A 23,895-nucleotide genomic window follows, 5' to 3' on the forward strand; every position below is an offset into this window, starting at 1 on the left:
CACTTAGGCAATTTACAAAACGCCAAAATATTTCAGTCAATTTACAATTATACTTTCCCCGGCAGATTGACTAAAAAGTTCAAAAGGCATTTAAAAAATCGCATTAGACTAATTATGCCAGGATTAGAAATTATACATTGACTTTCTTTTGTTTTAATCATTTTCAGTCACTGGGCGATGAAATAAAGCAAAAACATGTTTGGAATTCACTATCATAATATATGAAATGGAAAAATAATTGTAAAATTACTGAAATATTTTGGCGTATTGTAAATTGCCTGTTTCATTCATTTTACACATTGACTGTGACATACACTCAATAAGATTATGTTCCCGAAATGGTAATTTGTTATGGAGAGTGGTAGCTCGGAGATTATTCATTCATAAGGGGGCTAAAAGGAGAGCAGCGACGCTTGGATGTCGGTGGTTTAGCCCGTTCTTCTAGAATAGTTGCATCATTATCCTTTAACTGTTTGAAAATGATATCTTGAAGGTCCTATATGGGTCCTAATAAGTGAGTTAGAGGATAAACATACTGTATTTTCAATTTAAAGCTAGGTTACCTGTAATTTAATCGCGCTAAATAGTATTGGGTACTGAACGTGCAGCCATTTGTCTATGGGTCGATGTAGGCTGTCGATGCAGGCTGTCGATGCATACACAAGTTGTGTGTGAAAAAGGCTTTATTTTGTGGTATCAAATTGAAATTTGATATACCCTTTGTTAACCAATAAGCATTCTTCAGCATCATGGTAGAATGAATGTTCAAAATTGAATACTACATCACGGTGGCCTCAATAATCCAGTCTGCACCAGAAGAAACCGCTGACTGAAGCATGAGCACGGGGGATGCTGACAGCAATCAGCCAGGTCACAGAGTACGCCACCAAGATCCCTATTTCAGCTCTTGGGGAGCAGGGGACGTATGGGTTCGCTTCCTTACATGGTCATAAGGTGTGAAGCCCATTTCTAGTGTCCAATTAGGTGTGGTGTTTATGGAATATTGCTAAAAGCACTCACTTAATTCCCCTACACCCCACCCAACCTGGAGTTGCCGATCTCTCCAAATCAAGGCCAGCTGACTTAGTTTTTAATCAATCAACACGTTACCTCAACTTCCATAATCTCGTTCAATCTGAAAATAACCAGGGTGCGGTTGTACAAAACAACCCTAGCGCTACGTAAAACGACTGTCGTAAGTCTATGTTAAGGTATGGGAGTTACGATCACCTTAGCGCTAAGATCGCTCTGCACAACGGCACCCTGTAATATTAATTGACATATATAGGAACCAGAAAATTCTGTGAACCACGCCTTCAGAGTGAGTGAGTTGGTATCGCACTTTAAGCACAAATCCAGTGATGGCACAGCGTGTCAGCTTCATGTGGGTGACAAGCCCGAAGTGATACAGGTCTTAGACATTTGCCACTTTTGTGAAACCAGAGAGCACATGTATGGTGCTGACAAACCTAGAAACATAACCAGGGTGAACCAGGATTTCGAACCCATGATCATAGGACTCTGGCATGCCCAAAGGACCCAACTTTGCATAGTGGAATTGCAGTGCCTGAGCTGGCAGGGTCACCCGCGGCCCCTGGCCTTCAGAACACGTGGGACATCATCAGTTCCACAGGGTTCTCTGGGAATATGAAAGCATGAGAGCTGATGTCATTTGTCAGATCCGTTTCCTAATCTTAGTACAAAATGACGTCATTTGAAGTCTGATAGTCATAAATGAAAACAAAAGCAAATATTTCTGCAGAAATATTTAATACCAAATTCATTAGAAGCCAAATAAACTCATGCAATGTATTAAATTTAAAGAGAAATATGAAATAGTAAACAAACGGCCAGGATGATACAGAACACACGTCCTGCATGAAAAGGGCATGATTGTCACCACAACCTGAATGAAACCAACATTTCATGCTCTTAATTCTGCACTGCAGGCTATCTGATTGTCAATGGTAATTTATTCTATATCAATAATGTTTGTATGCAGACTTTAATTTTAAAAAAGGCGTAACGAAAAGATCTTGTCCAAATACAGCTGTCAGTGGATTATGTCAAGAATCTTGTATATCTTGATAAACATACAACAAATAGTTTTTCAATCACATTGTGATATTCATTTTGTAATAGTGACATAAATATCCTGAGACACTACTGGAACACACATGCAAGAAAAAAAATGCTCAGCTTTGAATTTTTTTTGCCAGCAGTACCTTAGTGTTCCTACTTTGAGCTGTCCCGTCTGTTATATAATTCAACACATTCACCATGAAGCTGGGTATCATAGGCTGCTTAGACACCAATGTATACAATGTTGTACTGCCCTAACTGTATGCACTGTTATCAATGTACATGATGTATACAATGTTGTATTGGCCTAATAACTGTATACAATGTTATCAATGTACTAGTATATAATGTTGTACTGCCCTAACTGTTTGCAATGTTATCAATGTATACAATGCTGTACTGCCCTAGCTGTATGCAATGTTATCAATGTATACAATGTTGTATTGGCCTACTAATTGTTTGCAATGTTATCAATGTATACAATGCTGTACTGCCCTAACTGTATGCAATGTTATCAATGTATACAATGTTGTATTGGCCTACTAACTGTATGCAATATCACTATGTACAATGTTGTACTGACCTAACTGTATGCAATGTTATCAATGTATACAATGTTGTACTGCCCTAACTATGCAATGTTATCAATGTATACAATATTGTATTGGCCTACTAATTGTTTGCAATGTTATCAATGTATACAATGCTGTACTGCCCTAACTGTATGCAATGTTATCAATGTATACAATGTTGTACTGACCTAACTGTATGCAATGTTATCAATGTATACAATGTTGTATTAGCCTACTAACTGTATACAATGTTATCAATGTATATAATGTTGTACTGCCCTAACTGTATGCAATGTTATCAATGTATACAATGTTGTATTAGCCTACTAACTGTATACAATGTTATCAATGTATACAATGTTGTACTGCCCTAACTATGCAATGTTATCAATGTATACAATGCTGTATTAGCCTACTAACTGTATACAATGTTATCAATGTATATAATGTTGTACTGCCCTAACTGTATGCAATGTTATCAATGTATACAATGTTGTATTGGCCTACTAACTGTATGCAATGTTATCAATGTATACAATGCTGTACTGCCCTAACTGTATGCAATGTTATCAATGTATACAATGTTGTATTAGCCTTCTAACTGTATACAATGTTATCAATGTATATAATGTTGTACTGCCCTAACTGTATGCAATGTTATCAATGTATACAATGCTGTATTGACTCACTAACTGTACACAATGTTATCAATGTATACAATGTTGTATTGGCCTACTAACTGTACACAATGTTATCAAAGTATACAATGTTGTATTGGCCTTCTAACTGTACACAATGTTATCAATGTATACAATGTTGTATTGGCCTACTAACTGTACACAATGTTATCAATGTATACAATGTTGTATTTGCCTACTAACTGTATACAATGTCATCAATGTATATAATGTTGTACTGCCCTAACTGTATGCAATGTTATCAATGTATACAATGCTGTATTGACTCACTAACTGTACACAATGTTATCAATGTATACAATGTTGTATACGCCTACTAACTGTACACAATGTTATCAAAGTATACAATGTTGTATTGGCCTTCTAACTGTACACAATGTTATCAATGTTTACAATGTTGTATTGGCCTACTAACTGTACACAATGTTATCAATGTATACAATGCTGTATTTGCCTACTAACTGTATACAATGTTATCAATGTATACAATGTTGTATTGGCCTAGTAACAGTATACAATGTTATCGTTGTATAATTGATGTATTGTGTGCATACACATGCTCATAATTTGTGCATCTAATATATATATGCAAGAATATTATTGCTCTACTTGGAAACACATGCTGATCCTGAGTACTTGATCAGTATCATGGAACTCAGAACATCACTGTATCATGTATATAAATACCATAGCTATCATAACACCTTCAGCAAGCTATGTCTTCAGCAGTTTAAGAATTTATTGCTATTTTTCACTGACACTTATTCCTTAAAAACAAACAATAATTCAGCATGACATATCCTTGTTTAATGAGAGTGCTTACCCCACCTTTTTTTCAAAACTAGAAACAAATAATTAATTATTTGTGCATCCTTTGTTCATCCTGAAAAAGGTATTTTACTTTTGAAATATTGATAATATTGGAACAATGTTCATGACAAATAATGTTGTGAGATTCATGTAAATAATAAACAAGACAGCTGCAACACGAAAATCATTTTGGGCGTAGCACTCAGATCATTTAAAAAGTTGATCTGACTTTGTTTTGTGGCTAATGTCCAGAAAGTTTGTCTGTAGAGATATTCCTGCAACTATAAACCATGAAATATCGCAGCCATCAGTGCTGGAAGACATAGACCTGTATACAGTAAATAATAACCATGTAGCGCTGATTAACTCCATAGAAACATATATATTGTTACCTCTTCTCAACACCAGGCTAAAAGCCTAGGTTGTACAGGTTTGTGGTTGTATGGGTTCCGTTGGTAGGGTTCAATTTTCTATATTATTTTTTTCATGACTTTTAGCACACACCGTTTGTTTAAAACTGAGGTTATATGTTTCTCAAACATATATATGTTGTAGGTCAAAATAAATAAAGCAACCATAATATGCAGAAACAATGATAAAAACATTTGGGTGGCAAGCGAAATAAATAGTTGGCCAGGTAACCTGAAACGCAAGTGTGTTTTGGGGATGATATACACCAAACTGACACATTGTATATCTTTAACCCAACACAACCTACATGCATGGTATACACCAGCCTGAAACACTGTATATCTTTAACCCCACACAACCTACATGCATGATATACACCACCCTGAGACACTGTATATCTTTAACCCCACACAACCTACATGCATGATATACACCAGCCTGAAACACTGTATATCTTTAACCCAACACAACCTACTTGCATGATATACACCAGCCTGAAACACTGTATATCTTTAACCCCACACAACCTACATGCATGATATACACCAGCCTGAACCAATGTATATCTTTAACCCCACACAACCTACATGCATGATATACACCAGCCTGAAACACTGTATATCTTTAACCCCACACAACCTACATGCATGATATACACCAGCCTGAAAAACACTGTATATCTTTAACCCCATATGACCTACATGCATGATATACACCAGCCTGAAACACTGTATATCGTTAACCTCACACAACCTACATGCATGATATACACCAGCCTGAAACACTGTATAACTTTAACCCCACACAACCTACATGCATGATATACACCAGCCTGAAACACTGTATATCTTTAACCCCACATGACCTACATGCATGATATACATCAGCCTGAAACACTGTATATCTTTAACCCCACACAACCTACATGCATGATATACACCAGCCTGAAACACTGTATATCTTTAACCCCACATGGCCTAAATGCATGATATACACCAGCCTGAAACACTGTATATCTTTAACCCCACACAACCTACATGCATGATATACACCAGCCTGAAACACTGTATATCTTTAACCCCACATGGCCTACATGCATGATATACACCAGCCTGAAACACTGTATATCTTTAACCTCACACAACCTATATGCATGATATACACCAGCCTGAAACACTGTATATCTTTAACCCCACATGACCTACATGCATGATATACACCAGCCTGAAACACTGTATATCTTGAACCCCACACAACCTACATGCATGATATACACCAGCCTGAAACACTGTATATCTTTAGCCCCACATGGCCTAAATGCATGATATACACCAGCCTGAAACACTGTATATCTTTAACCTCACACAACCTACATGCATGATATACACCAGCCTGAAACACTGTATATCTTTAAACCCCCCACAACCTACATGCATGATATACACTATCACAACTATCAAATATGATTCCACATTATATGACAATATCCAAGACTCATTATTGTCAAGGATGTGAAAAGAGACATGGCTTTTCTAGTCTTTAGTTTGAAAAAAATGTAAGTTTAAGGCACATGCAAGGATTTGCACTCCCCATGTTTTGTAATTGTGATAGAGGAATGTGTTATACATACTTGTGTTAGCATTACCATTTTCTGTCACAAAAATACTAAATCATACATCAAACTCACGGATTCTAATGTATGGTTGTAACAAGGGTATTATTGTAGACAAACACATCAAAGTTGATACACATTTAGAGGTAGGTATAAAATAAATAAAAGATTGCGTTGTACTTGGCAAACCATATTATCAATATTACAATCATGGAATATTTACCATATATACAAATATAGATAATTGATTCCCTGAAAGTGTTCAGGTGATAAATGACATTGGTTATTAAAACAAATTGATAGAGGTGCTTGTAAAAAAGTCAAGCTCAATTGAACATATTCCCGAACACAGCAAGCGTTTAGATTTTAAAGAGTTTTCTTAGAGAACTGTCAATCATTTTATACATATACATGCATTCAAATCTGATTGTCTTCCAAAGTATCTATCATTGTTATCCACTTACTTTAACAACATTATGTAATAAATGTTTCCCAAATCAGGGCCCTGTTCCACAAAGTGATCTTAGGGCTAAGACTGCCGTAAGTCTATGTTATAGTATGGGAGTTACGATCGTCTTGGCACTACGATCGCTTTGTGGAACAGGGCCCTGGACTTGGCCTGCTAGTATATCCTACAATAAATCCTGCCTGTATTCACACAAGTTTACCCAGCCCATGAGCACAATTTAGAGAGTCAGATATTTAATTTCATCTTATTGAAACATGTTATAATGAAGAAATAAACAATATATATTTCAGTCACATGGATGCTTCCCTAGGAACCAGCAGCTTGTCACTGTGGTCACTAATCCGAAGCGCGAGTTGAGTAAAAGTCTGTTGGGTCTGATAAACTCAGCTAATAATCGTCCCTATAATAATATTAAAATGTACTGAAAAGTAGCATAGACTAAACTGCTAATACTGACTGACCCCATCAAAGACACAGGATTTCTTCCCCCTGTGGTTCCCCCCTGTAGACAAACAAGTGCCTATAACATGTATAGCAAAACATCTTCACCAGAGGCGTGTTCAGGAGGGCGAGCGACCACACGAGAATACAGTGAGGCAATATCACGCCTTTCTGAACGGGAGGTGCATACTCGCTCTCGCGGCACAGCATCCAAAATGGCGTCGCCGGGGATCAAAACAGCCCTGTCCACAAGTGTCATAGGTTCACACATTTAATTTCATCACAAGTTTGATGGGTTCATACTTTGATGTTCATGATAACAAAGTGTTTAGTTTTATTATAAGTTACATGTCCCTGTGCAGGACCAGACAATCCAGCAATCGACATGAGCATCGGTCTGTGCAATGGTGATACATGCATCACCCAAGTCAGCGAGTCTTATCACTCGATCCTTATGGCAAACATATGGGTAGCGGAAGACCTATTGTCTTCCCTGATCATCACGGGTCAATATATTGAAAATGGAAAAATAACTTTTTGATGGTAGATCTAGTCTAAAAAATTATTGTTTTGACATTGGTTCCATTCTCGTCAAAGGCAAACATTTGTTCAATGTGCAATGCCATCTTGGATTACGAGGCGAACTACCTCTCGGGCTCGATCGGGACTACACACGTGCGCTCGTGTGGTTAGCCGTGTTCAACAGTGCACGCTCGCATAATATCGCGAGCGCCCGCCCTCCTGAAAACGCCTCAGCTGTATTGAGGTTCAGCCTTAAAAGGCATATTCAAAGGGAGATTACTCTAGAATATTACAGTTTGTTAAAATGGCTGCCTTCAGGATGATTGTAAAGATACAATTTTCAATAATAGACTTGGCCCATGTAGTAAGTGGATCATGCAATTGTTAGGGTGTAGACTAACATTAAGTCCCAGAAATAACGTGATCTTATTTAAAAATATATATCTACAAAATAATAAAATTCAAATTGACCTCAGAACATCGCTTAATTTCAGAGCTGAGGCAATCTAGGCTTGCCCAATCATTCTAGACTTGAGTTGGTCTGCTTTTTGAATTTATTCTCTAGACTCTGGGATATAGACAAGCTGGGGTGCCCATCCCCTTGAAGATGGAGAAAAGAAGTGTTTTAGGTCATAGTTTTCGAAAGTTTAAACTTATAAGTGACCAATAATGGCATTTCATTGTAATTTCAGTAAACACTAGTAGATTTCTAGCAGTGATAGAAGGATAAAAACATATAGTTAAAATTATCACAGTATAAAAATGTAGCTGAAAAGAAAAGTAACTGGCACCCAATGAACACATGTTTGCATTCACCATCAAACACTAAAAACACATGCAAAACATGAACAGGTACAAAATCATAAGTGAACACTGAATAGGCAGAGGTAAACATGGCAGACAGGTGAGGATATTCATTGTTGAGATTGTGGAGGACAGAGGTCTTGTACACCCACTACATCTTATCAAGTGGAGGAAAGACAGTATGGCTGTGGAGGACAGAGGTCCAGTACACCCACTACACCTAATCAAGTGGAGGAAAGACAGTATGGCTGTGGAGGACAGAGGTCCAGTACACCCACTACACCTTATCAAGTGGAGGAAAGACAGTATGGCTGTGGAGGACAGAGGTCTAGTACACCCACTACACCTTATCAAGTGGAGGAAAGACAGTATGGCTGTGGAGGACAGAGGTCTAGTACACCCATTACACCTTATCAAGTGGAGGAAAGACAGTATGGCTGTGGAGGACAGAGGTCTAGTACACCCACTACACCTTATCAAGTGGAGGGAAGACAGTATGGCTGTGGAGGACAGAGGTCTAGTACACCACTACACCTTATCAAGTGGAGGAAAAACAGTATGGCTGTGGAGGACAGAGGTCCAGTACACCACTACATCTTATCAAGTGGAGGGAAGACAGTATGGGAATGGCCACCATTATTGTCTTCCAATATCTGTCAGGTGCTGAAAAAATTCAACAAATACTTACTTAAATCTTATATCACTATGACTCTTTGAATTCCTATAATAAAAGGTGCAAGATGAGCCTTACAAAATTATTAATGTCTTTGACGAAAGTTCTGTTTGATTTTAGGAAACAAACGCATGTTAATGTCCAATATTACTCACTTCTCAAAGGTTAAAAACGAGGAAATCCCAACATACATGTTGATTTTTTTGATTTGTCAGAATATATAATGGAGTCCTGGTCTAAACATCATAACGGTCATGCAGCTCAAGAACAGCCAAGAACCAGTCTATCAAATAAGGTCCAACTCCAGTGCCTGATGAATTCTATACATGCTTGGGATAAAGCCCTATGTACATCTGATGACTTGCTTAGTGGCTTGCATCAATGAAAGCACAGAGTGTTTAGCACTAAATTAAACCAGCTTTACGGTTATAAGAAAATCTTCAAAAAGCTCTGTCTGTAGACAAATACTTATCCGAATATACAAAAACACAAAAGTTGTAGAAAAATATCTGCAAATTTGATCTTGTCCCTTTGGACAAATATATATGAATGCACCAGGAAGACAGTGGCCTACTTCATGGCCGATACTATTACGTTAAGTCACCCATCAAACTTGGATCTTTACACAGATAGTTGTCCGACCAATACTACTGCCAACTGACTTTGGTTATCCAGAAAACATCATTTGTTTCATGAAGGTCATCCAGGTCAATATCATCCAATATGAAGGAAGACCCTGGAAGTGACACAGGTACAATCGGACTGTCTAGAATAGACTGAATACCAGACAGAAGTTGAGGGCTATGTAGACAATTGTTGCAGTTTCTATGATGTTTATTCCTGTTTCTTGAGTTTAACCATCTCCTCACTGAGGCACCACAGTCTCTCAGCATCATCTGCATCCATCGCATGAGGCAGCAGGTCACAGATCCGACTGTCACTGCAACATGTGTATTTTTACTCAGTGGTTTAGTTTGGTTTGTTGTTTAACGCCGCACTCAGCAATATTCCAGCTATATGACGGCGGTCTGTAAATAATCGAATCTGGACCAGACAATCCAGTAATTGACATCATGAGCATCGATCCACGCAACTGGGATACGATGACGTGCATCAGACCAAGTCAGCGAGCCTGACCACCCGATCCCGTTAGACGCCTCTTTCGACAAGCATAATCGCCTTTTACGGCAAGCATGGGTTGCTGAAGACCTATTCTACCCCAGATCTTCACTGGTCGAATTCCAGATGCAACACCGATCATTGACATGTCAAAACATATGTCCTTGTTGAAACCAAGTCAGCGAGCCTGACCACCCGATCCTGTTAGTAGCCTCTTACGATAAGCATATGTTGCTGAAGACCTATTCTACCCTGGATCTTCACTCAGTGTGGAGACTGCCAATGAGATGAGCACCTTGGAGTAACAATCTCGTTAAAATCAGGACCTGTTTGTACCAAACCTTCATTTACTAAGGCTAAAAAAATGATAGTCTTGGTTCTCAGGCACTGCCCGCATCATCATAAAGTCTGCCGCACGTTTCGTTTTTCATTTTCAAAAAAATAAAAAAATCCTAATACTTAAAAAGAATGCGATCCAATATAGCAATGGAGCAATATATGAGGGGAGGCTATACCCAGGTTGATGGTACACAACTGCTTATTTGGTTACATACTAGTTAAATTAAATGAATAATTAAATAATGATACTCCAAGTGTAAGACTTCCATTATGTGCAATCAAATCAGGGCATTCCCTTCCATTTTCGAACATTTCCATTTTAGGAAACAAGCGCTTTCTCCATCCTGTCATCTGCCAAGTGGATTTACTGTAGTAGCAGTTCTCTCAACTCGAAAGTTTGGTAAGTCATAGGCTAAAAAAAATAAAAGAATTAGTTCTCATGCAATGACTTTTGAAAATACAGTGCGGGCGGGTGTTTTCTTTGGTGTTTTTGATCATTCAAACAAGTATGTAACCAAATAAACAGTTGTTTGCGATCAACCTGGGAAAGGCCTCCCTACATAAACAGCATACAAACTCATATTGCCGCTGTGACCATAATGAGAGATGCACAGTAAAGCAGTGTGCATGTGAAGGGAAGTAACTGCATGCTATATTGGATCGCATTGTTTTTAAGTACAGGGTATTAGGATTTTTTTTTTTTTATGAAAATGGAAATAAAAACGAAATGTGCAGCAGACATTACGATGATGTGGGCGGTGCCTGAGAACCAAGACTATTATTTTTTAGCCTTAATTGCCACATGCATGACTTCTGATGATCACTTTGGGATGTACTGATATATATTAACTCAATACGCTTCTTCAGTATTTACCTGATCAGGCGGCAAGAAGAAGCCCTGAAATCTCTGTGCAAAGAATAAAATGTTTTTATCAATAAAAACTTTCACATCTTTATGTTCTTCCAACTTCTAAATGCATATCAAAGAACTGAAATATCTTGTCTTACGAGAGAAACTTTCCTGAGATGTTCTCCATCTCTGGGGCCACAGCGCAGTACACAGTGGTGCGAGCTCCCTGCTTGGGTGTGTTGGCGAAGAGGTAGTACAGAGCTTCACCCACTGTGCCCAACAGGAACTTGATGAGCCAATTGAAGTCGAGCTGGGTGACGTTGCGGCCGATCTCCGTGTACACCACCCCTGGATGCAGACAGTTGACCGTCACACCACTGCCTGAAGGTAAACACAGGGGATAACAGTGGCTTACAAATATGCTGCTTATTTCATTGGATGATATTTCATGAGTGGCACTGCAACACGTTTAACAATTACCATTAATATTCTTTTATGTACATACTCACCGACAAAAGTGACTGAGTGAACATGGTTTTACGCCACTTTTTAGCAATATTCCAGCAATATCACGGCGGGGAACACCAGAAATGGGCTTCACACATCGTACCCATGTCGGGAATTGAACCCTGGTTTTCAGCGTTGAGAGCGAACGCTTTAACCACTAGGCTACCCCACCGCCCCCCACTACCAAAAGAAACACCAATACCATACATGTTGTTTAATATATGAAGAATTACTCATATTCAAGAGATATTAGATTGGTTCGATGCAAAATCGAACAAACTGGTGTGTTGTGTGAACTGACACTCATGAACACATGTGACGTCATAGATCCATGACTCGAAATGATCCTTTTGCCATGCAGGATGAGCATGTCATGTTTGGAAATCACGTACAGCATATCATGATAAGTATAAAGACACACTGTGGTAACACTTGACTGATTGTTAATTTTGTCATTAATTGGGCAACACTGGAAACATCTCTTCTCAACTTATATACTTCGCCATGTTTCTATAGTTGACGTTTGTTTTGGTGGTGAGTATAGAATTAAATCTGTCTTTGCAAATCTTCCAAGTATTAAAACTAAAAACTGTTCACACACAAGATAGAAACTTTTGACAACCTCCATTAATGTTCATTTATATTATAATTCAAGCTGTTTATTGCATGAACTATCTTCTCAACAAATCAAGTACTTGCCTAAACACTCTGATCTACATTCAACAGGATTCACATACCAGATAGAAAACAGTTGTAACTTTAGAGACTTAACATATTAAAAAGGAGAATTATCTGATACAAACAAATTGACCCAAAAGCAGGATGAAACAGTATTTCATGTATTAAAAAAATGGAACAATTACAATGCACAACAGCTGAACAGCATTGGTATACTTCATGCCCTGTACTGTAATCAGAACAGCCACAAACTGGTCATCTGCTTGTGAGTGAGTATGGTTTTACGCCGTTTTTAGCAATATTCCAGCGATATCATGGCGAGGAACACCAGAAATGGGCTTCACACACTGTACCCATGTGGGACATCAAACTTGGTTCTTCAGTGCGAATGAATGCTTTAACCACAAGGCTACCATGATCAGCTGTAATAGCTTACCTCTAAGTCTGCTGCTTAGTTCCCTGGTGAACAGCACATTGGCTAACTTGGATTTGGCATACACATCAAACGCTTTGTATTCCTTTTTACTGTTGATGTCATCAAAATTCATTTTTCCCACTGGAAATACAAAAGAGTGGAGTTTCTTTTATGTTGCATGTTTTCTGCACCACATAAGAAAGCTAGCATGAAACTTAATGAGGTCATGACTCACTGGCACAGTCAACAGTCAAGGGGAGATAATCTGACACAATGTGTGACAAATAGTGAAAGGTGAGGTGAACGTTGCATTCAAGATTATTTTACTGATGTGCATGCAGTTGTGTGCATACACATGTGTTACACACAGACCACTAATTTCCCCCACCCCCCCACCCCTCCCACAGCCAAAACACACAGTCAAATCCCCCTAAACATTCCCAATCAGTTAGAGCAGGCGTATAACATAAGTCTAATATGTACATACCAATGTTTAATGTCTAGTTTTCCTTGTATATTGTGGTAACAGTGGCACCTCTAAACTTAACACACAGTGATGTGGCATTGATTGATATTTAGAGATTAATTAATAGTCAAAGTCACAGAATACATATACATTTCATGAGAGTCAAACATTCACCAAGTTCACAGACAGGACCTTTTTTTAAGAGTGAGTGAGTGAGTATGGTTTTACACCGCTTTTAGCAATATTCCAGCAATATCACGGCGGGGGACACCAGAAATGGGCTTCGCACATTGTACCCATGTCAGGAATCGAACCCGGGTCTTCGGTGTGACGAGCGAACGCTTTAACCACTAGGCTACCCGGCCGCCCCTCCTTTTTTTAAGAACAGAAAGAGGGATTCTTCAACTGGTTTGTCCATCCGTTACAAATGTTGTTCAACGTGGTCTCAATGTAAAGTTCCTTGCACCACTGACTTACTTGCATAGCCTTTAGATGAAACGTTGATGATCCTGCTGGGTGCGGACTTCTTCATCACATCCAGCAGCAGGTTGGTGAGGAGGAAGTGGCCGAGATGGTTCACTGCAAACTGCATCTCATAGCCGTCCCTGGACTCCAGTCTCGGGCCTATAGCCACCGCTAGACAACAGGAACACTGATGAATTGTTTGATAGGCATAACTTAGAAGTTGACAGATGACAAAGTAGATACAATGTATGGATAACAACTTTGCCTTGACAGTATTAAGAAGTTGTTGTCCATAAATTGTGTCTACTTTGTCAGGAAAACTGATATGTTCATATCTCAAAGAATTATATTTCAACCAATTTTACAAATTAACTTTATAATTATTGTTACTTGTAAGTCAAAGCAGTGTTTGGTGTGTGTGTATATAATGAATTTATATCCACTGTAGGACTGTGGCAAGTTTTACAATCAGCTGCGTATTTCATTCTCGTGCACTACCACCATCATAAATGTGACTGTAGATGGGCTCACTATAACAGCAATAATAAAGTATCGACTGTACTACATCTTCAAGGGTGGTGCACCCAGGATGTTAGACAGAGCTTTGGTTTGAACCTGCATTGTTAATGAGCACATCCAGCTTCTTCTCCTCCTGCAGGAAGTTGTCCACAAACGACCGGATGGACTGGAAGGAGGCGAGGTCCAGTAGCTTGCAGGCGCCCTGGTTCTGACTGTTAGCCACATGGATGTCCTTCAGAGCTGCAGCTCCCTTCACCACATCACGACATGCAATGATCACTCTGGCCCCTAGGGAGCAAGACATATACTCAGTTACTACTCAGTGTGTGCTCCCAGCAGTGTAATAAAACACTCTGATGGTGCAGCTAATGGTATCAAGCTTCTCTAGAGAATCATATGTCTGTATGGGGTGACACAGGGCTGGTGGGAGTACTATGGGGTGTTGTGACACAAGACTGGTGGAAGTACTGTTGGGTGTTGTGACATGGCTGGTGGGAGTACTATGGGGTGACACAAGGCTGGTGGGAGTACTACCGGGGTGTTGTGACAGGGCTGGTGGGAGTACTACGGGGTGTTGTGACACAAGGCTGGTGGGAGTACTATGGGGTGTTGTGACACAAGGCTGGTGGGTGTACTGTTGGGTGTTGTGAAACAGGGCTGGGGGGAGTACTATGGGGTGACACAAGGCTGGTGGGAGTACTACGGGGTGTTGTGACACAAGGCTGGTGGGAGTACTATGGGGTGTTGTGACACAAGGCTGGTGGGTGTACTGTTGGGTGTTGTGACAGGGCTGGTGGGAGTACTATGGGGTGTTGTGAAACAGGACTGGTGGGAGTACTATTGGGTGACACAAGGCTGGTGGGAGTACTATGGGGTGTTGTGAAACAGGACTGGTGGGAGTACTATGGGGTGACACAAGGCTGGTGGGAGTACTATGGGGTGTTGTGAAACAGGACTGGTGGGAGTACTATTGGGTGACACAAGGCTGGTGGGAGTACTATGGGGTGTTGTGAAACAGGACTGGTGGGAGTACTATGGGGTGACACAAGGCTGGTGGTAGTACTATGGGGTGTTGTGAAACAGGACTGGTGGGAGTACTATGGGGTGTTGTGAAACAGGACTGGTGGGAGTACTATTGGGTGACACAAGGCTGGTGGGAGTACTATGGGGTGTTGTGAAACAGGACTGGTGGGAGTACTATGGGGTGACACAAGGCTGGTGGGAGTACTATGGGGTGTTGTGAAACAGGACTGGTGGGAGTACTATTGGGTGACACAAGGCTGGTGGGAGTACTATGGGGTGTTGTGAAACAGGACTGGTGGGAGTACTATGGGGTGACACAAGGCTGGTGGGAGTACTATGGGGTGTTGTGAAACAGGACTGGTGGGAGTACTATGGGGTGTTGTGAAACAGGACTGGTGGGAGTACTATTGGGTGACACAAGGCTGGTGGGAGTACTATGGGGTGTTGTGAAACAGGACTGGTGGGAGTACTATTGGGTGACACAAGGCTGGTGGGAGTACTATGGGGTGTTGTGACAGGGCTGGTTGGAGTACTATGGGGTGTTGTGAAACAGGGTTGGTGGGAGTACTATGGGGTGTTGTGACACAGGGCTGGTGGGAGTACTACGGGGTGTTGTGAAACAGGGTTGGTGGGTGTACTATGGGGTGTTGTGACAGGGCTGGTTGGAGTACTATGGGGTGTTGTGACACAAGGCTGGTGGGAGTACTATGGGGTGTTGTGAAACAGGGCTGGTTGGAGTACTATGGTGTGTTGTGACACAGGGCTGGTGGGAGTACTATGGGGTGTTGTGAAACAGAGCTGGTGGGAGTACTATTGGGTGTTGCAACACAAGACTGGTGGGAGTACTATGGGGTGTTGTGACAGGGCTGGTGGGAGTACTATGTGGTGTTGTGACACAAGGCTGGTGGGAGTACTATTGGGTGTTGTGACACAGGGCTGGTGGGAGTACTATGGGGTGTTGTGACACAGGGCTGGTGGGAGTACTACGGGGTGTTGTGACACAAGGCTGGTGGGAGTACTGTGGGGTGTTGTGACAGGGCTGGTGGGAGTACTATTGGGTGTTGCAACACAAGACTGGTGGGAGTACTATGGGGTGTTGTGACAGGGCTGGTGGGAGTACTATGTGGTGTTGTGACACAAGGCTGGTGGGAGTACTATTGGGTGTTGTGAAACAGAGCTGGTGGGAGTACTATTGGGTGTTGCAACACAAGACTGGTGGGAGTACTATGGGGTGTTGTGACAGGGCTGGTGGGAGTACTATGTGGTGTTGTGACACAAGGCTGGTGGGAGTACTATTGGGTGTTGCAACACAAGACTGGTGGGAGTACTATGGGGTGTTGTGACAGGGCTGGTGGGAGCACTATGTGGTGTTGTGACACAGGGCTGGTGGGAGTACTATGGGGTGTTGTGACACAGGGCTGGTGGGAGTACTACGGGGTGTTGTGACACAAGGCTGGTGGGAGTACTGTGGGGTGTTGTGACAGGGCTGGTGGGAGTACTATTGGGTGTTGCAACACAAGACTGGTGGGAGTACTATGGGGTGTTGTGACAGGGCTGGTGGGAGCACTATGTGGTGTTGTGACACAAGGCTGGTGGGAGTACTATTGGGTGTTGTGAAACAGAGCTGGTGGGAGTACTATTGGGTGTTGCAACACAAGACTGGTGGGAGTACTATGGGGTGTTGTGACAGGGCTGGTGGGAGTACTATGTGGTGTTGTGACACAAGGCTGGTGGGAGTACTATTGGGTGTTGTGACACAGGGCTGGTGGGAGTACTATGGGGTGTTGTGACACAGGGCTGGTGGGAGTACTACGGGGTGTTGTGACACAAGGCTGGTGGGAGTACTGTGGGGTGTTGTGACAGGGCTGGTGGGAGTACTATTGGGTGTTGCAACACAAGACTGGTGGGAGTACTATGGGGTGTTGTGACAGGGCTGGTGGGAGCACTATGTGGTGTTGTGACACAAGGCTGGTGGGAGTACTATTGGGTGTTGTGAAACAGAGCTGGTGGGAGTACTATTGGGTGTTGCAACACAAGACTGGTGGGAGTACTATGGGGTGTTGTGACAGGGCTGGTGGGAGTACTATGTGGTGTTGTGACACAAGGCTGGTGGGAGTACTATTGGGTGTTGTGACAGGGCTGGTGGGAGTACTATGGGGTGTTGTGACACAGGGCTGGTGGGAGTACTACGGGGTGTTGTGACACAAGGCTGGTGGGAGTACTGTGGGGTGTTGTGACAGGGCTGGTGGGAGTACTACGGGGTGTTGTGACACAAGGCTGGTGGGAGTACTGTGGGGTGTTGTGACACAAGACTGGTGGGAGTACTATGGGGTGTTGTGACACAAGACTGGTGGGAGTACTATGTGGTGTTGTGACACAGGGCTGGTGGGAGTACTATGGGGTGTTGTGACAGGGCTGGTGGGAGTACTGTGGGGTGTTGTGACACAAGGCTGGTGGGAGTACTATGGGGTGTTGTGAAACAGGGCTGGTTGGAGTACTATGGTGTGTTGTGACACAGGGCTGGTGGGAGTACTATGGGGTGTTGTGAAACAGAGCTGGTGGGAGTACTATTGGGTGTTGCAACACAAGACTGGTGGGAGTACTATGGGGTGTTGTGACAGGGCTGGTGGGAGTACTATGTGGTGTTGTGACACAAGGCTGGTGGGAGTACTATTGGGTGTTGTGACACAGGGCTGGTGGGAGTACTATGGGGTGTTGTGACACAGGGCTGGTGGGAGTACTACGGGGTGTTGTGACACAAGGCTGGTGGGAGTACTGTGGGGTGTTGTGACAGGGCTGGTGGGAGTACTATTGGGTGTTGCAACACAAGACTGGTGGGAGTACTATGGGGTGTTGTGACAGGGCTGGTGGGAGTACTATGTGGTGTTGTGACACAAGGCTGGTGGGAGTACTATTGGGTGTTGTGAAACAGAGCTGGTGGGAGTACTATTGGGTGTTGCAACACAAGACTGGTGGGAGTACTATGGGGTGTTGTGACAGGGCTGGTGGGAGTACTATGTGGTGTTGTGACACAAGGCTGGTGGGAGTACTATTGGGTGTTGTGACAGGGCTGGTGGGAGTACTATGGGGTGTTGTGACACAGGGCTGGTGGGAGTACTACGGGGTGTTGTGACACAAGGCTGGTGGGAGTACTGTGGGGTGTTGTGACAGGGCTGGTGGGAGTACTACGGGGTGTTGTGACACAAGGCTGGTGGGAGTACTATGGGGTGTTGTGACAGGGCTGGTGGGAGTACTATGTGGTGTTGTGACACAAGGCTGGTGGGAGTACTATTGGGTGTTGTGAAACAGAGCTGGTGGGAGTACTATCGGGTGTTGCAACACAAGACTGGTGGGAGTACTATGGGGTGTTGTGACAGGGCTGGTGGGAGTACTATGTGGTGTTGTGACACAAGGCTGGTGGGAGTACTATTGGGTGTTGTGACAGGGCTGGTGGGAGTACTATGGGGTGTTGTGACACAGGGCTGGTGGGAGTACTACGGGGTGTTGTGACACAAGGCTGGTGGGAGTACTGTGGGGTGTTGTGACAGGGCTGGTGGGAGTACTACGGGGTGTTGTGACACAAGGCTGGTGGGAGTACTGTGGGGTGTTGTGACACAAGACTGGTGGGAGTACTATGGGGTGTTGTGACACAAGACTGGTGGGAGTACTATGTGGTGTTGTGACACAGGGCTGGTGGGAGTACTATGGGGTGTTGTGACAGGGCTGGTGGGAGTACTGTGGGGTGTTGTGACACAAGGCTGGTGGGAGTACTGTAGGGTGTTGTGACAGGGGTGGTGGAAGTACTACGGGGTGTTGTGACGCAAGGCTGGTGGGTGTACTATGGGGTGACACAAGGCTGGTGGGAGTACTACAGGGTGTTGTGACACAAGGCTGGTGGGAGTACTATAGGGGTGTTGTGACAGGGCTGGTGGGAGTACTACGGGGTGTTGTGACAGGGCTGGTGGGAGTACTACGGGGTGTTGTGACACAAGGCTGGTGGGAGTACTGTGGGGTGTTGTGACAGGGCTGGTGAGAGTACTATGGGGTGTTGTGACAGGGCTGGTGGGAGTACTACGGGGTGTTGTGAAATGGGGCTGGTGGGAATACTACGGGGTGTTGTGACAGGGCTGGTGGGAGTACTGTAGGGTGTTGTGACAGGGGTGGTGGAAGTACTACGGGGTGTTGTGACACAAGGCTGGGTGTACTGTGGGGTGTTGTGACAGGGCTGGTGGGAGTACTACAGGGTGTTGTGACACAAGGCTGGTGGGAGTACTGTGGGGTGTTGTGACAGGGCTGGTGGGAGTACTACGGGGTGTTCTGACACAAGGCTCGTGTGAGTACTATGGGTTGTTGTGAAATGGGGCTGGTGGGAGTACTATGTGGTGTTGTGACACCAGGCTGGTGGGAGTACTATGGTTTGTTGTGACAGGGCTGGTGGGAGTACTATGGGGTGTTGTGACACAGGGCTGGTGAGAGTACTATGGGGTGTTGTGACAGGGCTGGTGGGAGTACTATGGGGTGTTGTGACAGGGCTGATGGGAGTACTATGGGGCATGTTGTGCACACTTTTACCTCTCTTCATCAGCTCCTGGGCTGTAGCTTTGCCGATGCCTGTGTTTCCCCCAGTGATCAGCACTGTCTTGCCATCCATCCGTGCTTGGCTCCGCACTGGGCTGCCCACTAGCCACTGACGCAGCAAGATGTACCCAAATCCTGCAGACAAGACAAAACTGGTATCTCGAGGAATACAGATTTTACACAAACAGACACAAAAGAAACTTCATAAACATTAATTGGGGCCAGTACAGGTTATTAATGATTTGCAGAATCTCAATAAATATGTTAAGAAATATGTCTGTTCTCCTAATTATCAGCTCTTCTTACTCTTGATTTTAATAATCATCACAAGTATTTCTAACCACAAGCAACCCATAAATGGGCTTCATACATGGCAAATCAAACCCTTTTCTTTGTTTTGAGCAAATGTGTCACCACTAGGCAATGCCACTTATAGATGATAAAATAAATGACAAAAAAACAAGTAAAGGGTATGTGGATCTTACATTCGCATACCGTAAACATGATGATCTCTCCATCACTGATGAAGGCAGCACTCACCGACTCCGAGCACGGAGGACATTAGAATGTGATGGCTGTGGGTCAGCCCGACCAGGGATCTCCACATCTCCTCCAAAGACTCCATCTCCGGGAACTCTCACCTGTAAATTAGCAGTGTCACAAAGTTCTCTAACTCAACATGCTCAACTGGCTGACAGACAGACAGATATTTTATTTTCGTCTCACTGTTGTACATCATAAAAAAAAAGGCATAAAAAAGACGTTTATACATAGAAATAATAATACAGGGCGACTCATATAAAGTTATGAGAGAAGATACATCGAACTCGATGATATATACAGATAAAAAATGTTTTACCCATATAACAATATCTTTCTGCGTTGTAATAGTAAAAAGCAGGTTTTGGCAGTGACATATATACCTCATGTTTAAAAAGGACACACAATTTCTCATTGTTTGATAGGTGTAAAGTTGGACATTTTAGCCGCTATACACGTGAATAAAGTGGATCTTAGATCATCGTATAGTGGGCATTCGAATAAAACATGTTTTTCATCTTCAAGATGATCATTACAATTAAAGCACTCTCTGTCTTCAACCTTTAAATTAAAATGTTTTGATCCAATACCACATCTAAATTTTGTAAATGCAGATCTGTAATTCCGGGGCATAAAGCTCTTGACATAGTCTTTACAGCAATAACAATCTTTAAAAATCCTATACATACGGAGTTTGCTTGTACCAGTAGGCCTATAAACATTAACAGGAACAACTGGTTTGGGGCTAAATCCAAGTATCCATCCTGCTATGAACCGTGCATGTACTTGGCTCTCTGGTTTATGTCAAAGCATTAAATGTAGTGAGCGAAAATAGCTGTTAGAATAGGTCTTCAGCAACCCATGCTTGCCGTAAAAGGCAAATATGCTTGTCGGAAGATTCGACTAACGGGATCGAGTGGTCAGACTTGCTGACTTGGTTGATGCATGTCATTGTATCCCAATTGCATAGATCGATGATCATGATGTCAGTTACTGCATTGTCTGGTCCAGACTTGATTATTTACAGACCGCCGGCATATAGCTGCTGGAATATTGCTGAGTGCGGCGTTAAACAACAAACAAACAAACAAACAAAGCCTGCCCGCTGTCTCATGGCTGGTAACATTCCTATAGGGCCAGGTGAAATATTTTCCTGCCTGGCAGACTGTCCAGTAGAAAATTTCATTGCTACACCTACACTGACAATTTTGAATTGGACATTGATGTGTGACTCACCTGAGATCAAAAGCTAACTTAATGATTACAAAGCTGTAAATGTTAAAGGCAAAAAGTAAAGTGAATCTGAGAAAAATACTGATTATAAACTCCACTGTTTCCAGCATGTATTTACAAACGAGGGCCCACAGGTCTGCAACGATCAAGACCGCCTAGCAATAGTACGAGTCACTAGCCCGCCTGGCTATTGTGGGTAAAGATTATTTCAGCCACTGCGTCTGAGATCTGTCATTTTGGAGCTTTCCTACAAAAAGTTTATGACAGTCAGGCCGAACAGGAGTCCGAACACCTTGTGTGAGAAACAACTAACATGTTTTTCAAGTTTTTCTTATGAGGTCTGAGGAATTTTCCTGTTCTTGAATTGCACTATAGTTCACAACTGTGTTCATAAAAGTACCTTGTACACAGTGACTGTTGCTGGTATAACGGTAATTTGTATTATTCGCTGAACTCACAGTCAATAATTCAAACATGGTGTTTACTTCAAGGGGAGGTAATTCTTGTTTCACTGAATGATATATAAGTACACTGCAAAGCAACTCACCGAATACAGGTACAACGAATGTTCAATGTTCTTGATGTTTCCAATCGTTGCACCTAGAAATAACTCAGCACTTTGCAGACACCCTTTTCAGACGGCCGCAGTTGAAACCATGTTATCATCCACTGTGTGTGACTAATTATTCAGTATTTTTCATTCCGATAATCGTACCAGGTTGGGCTATCTAATGAATGGCTGGCTGTCAGAATTGTTCGCGGCGAACCTGACCATGTCATGACAAACTCAGCTTCTTCCTATCAATAGTGTGTCGAGCTCAAAGTCCGTGCGATTGAGGTATTTTATCATCAGCGGGGAGGACCACCGCCTGTACTCGTATAAAGGGAAGTAACTCTTTAATAGAGGGATTTTACTCTATAAACACACTTCATTCAATTAATACATTTAAAATACCCGATTTCCATATTCAACGTATTTCCAAATTCCATTAACAGTGGCTCTCGTTCCTGATTTCTTCATTTGTGTGTGAAGGATACTTTATAAAGAAATAACTATTATTGGAATATAATTGTACCACAATAATTAACAGCACTTTGGCAAAAATACACTCATTCTCTATGGCCTCCATTAGCCAGTTTATCATATCTCCATTCTATTTTGATAATCATCATTTATCATGATAGAATGAAGACATGTACGCGGTGAAAGTTCCCACCGTGACCACTCTATATTGTAATATTGCCACTGTGACCACTCATCGTTAATTGCGATTTTTAATTTAAAAAAATGAAACACAACAAAGTATTCATATTATACATTTATTTACCGTTTGCATTGAAAAAGCAGTTTTTTCTCTCTTGTTTTTCATTCTGGGGTATAAAGTACTGTCGGAAATGTTAGAAACATGCTTTTCTGGCTTCATTTAATAAATAGGGTCACAGGGCTATGAACATAGCATATATCAAAGTAACGCAAATTGACCTAATCTAGCCTATCCTAACGGACACTGTGATTACCCTTAAACGTACTTTTAAAGGTTAAATGATGATAAACTTAAAATATTCGTGTGTTGTTATGCATGTATGAAACGGCCTATAACCTGAGGTAATTACCTAACACCTGTCCTGAGGTGATGACCTCACACCGCCCCGTGCATTCTCACAGGTGCAAAGGTCACCCGAGTTGGGGGTGGTCTCTCAATATTGCTGTTGTTGTACTTAACTGACATGTGCGTTGATGGGGTAGCAATGTAGGATATGTACTGGATTATACTTTCTTGGATAAATGATGGAATAGTTAAAAGCTATGAAACGGGATGTGTAGTGGAAGGTTGTGGTTTTGGAATCAAGAAGTATTTGTTTTTCCATGGATGACTTCTGAGGTAGCATCTATCTCGGCTGATGACGTATATGAATCTGTACTATCACCCAAAGGTATGATAACTGGTTTATCGAGGCTGATAGCTAGCAAAGACTGCGTTGATCCTCCCCCCCCCCCCCCCCTTTGACATGCGTGAGTTTGAATGTTGTGTTATGTCTTGCCTAGACCTCTGTACACTCAGCCAAGA

General features: G+C 42.3%; 1 protein-coding gene across 9 annotated transcripts; it reads right to left on the bottom strand.

Moving 5' to 3' along the window:
* Positions 1 to 1,753: 1,753 nt before the first annotated feature.
* LOC124140952 (retinol dehydrogenase 14-like) lies at positions 1,754 to 22,705 on the bottom strand. 9 transcript variants are annotated; one of them, XR_007223261.1, is made up of 9 exons: positions 22,374 to 22,705; positions 20,594 to 20,694; positions 20,048 to 20,188; positions 14,549 to 14,740; positions 13,946 to 14,104; positions 13,024 to 13,143; positions 11,561 to 11,783; positions 5,327 to 10,034; positions 1,754 to 5,044 (listed from the first exon to the last, which is right to left on the bottom strand). XR_007223261.1 is itself a non-coding variant. In XM_048403662.1 (8 exons), exons 2-8 carry the CDS (start codon positions 20,676 to 20,678, stop codon positions 9,929 to 9,931), a joined length of 1,026 nt encoding a protein of 341 aa, XP_048259619.1. In that variant the 5' UTR covers positions 20,679 to 20,694; positions 22,374 to 22,705; the 3' UTR covers positions 1,754 to 9,928. The 9 variants fall into 9 exon arrangements, 4 of the variants coding, with proteins under 4 accessions (XP_048259619.1, XP_048259620.1, XP_048259621.1 ...); XR_007223259.1 differs by having other exon boundaries at positions 1,754 to 5,212; XR_007223257.1 differs by having other exon boundaries at positions 1,754 to 5,212; positions 5,271 to 10,034.
* Positions 22,706 to 23,895: the final 1,190 nt, after the last annotated feature.

The sequence above is a fragment of the Haliotis rufescens genome, unplaced genomic scaffold, assembly GCF_023055435.1.
Source record: "Haliotis rufescens isolate VD_foot unplaced genomic scaffold, xgHalRufe1.0.p SCAF_3, whole genome shotgun sequence".
Lineage (NCBI taxonomy): Eukaryota > Metazoa > Mollusca > Gastropoda > Lepetellida > Haliotidae > Haliotis > Haliotis rufescens.

Coding starts and splice junctions, on each gene's coding strand:
- LOC124140952 (XM_048403662.1), bottom strand. CDS start 20,678: ATGGAGTCTTTGGAGGAGATGTGGAGATCCCTGGTCGGGCTGACCCAC. Junction 20,189..20,593: donor GTCCTCCGTGCTCGGAGTCG/GTGAGTGCTGCC, acceptor TCTTGTCTGCAG/GATTTGGGTACATCTTGCTG. Junction 10,035..11,560: donor ATCTCAGGAAAGTTTCTCTC/GTAAGACAAGAT, acceptor CACATGTTGCAG/TGACAGTCGGATCTGTGACC.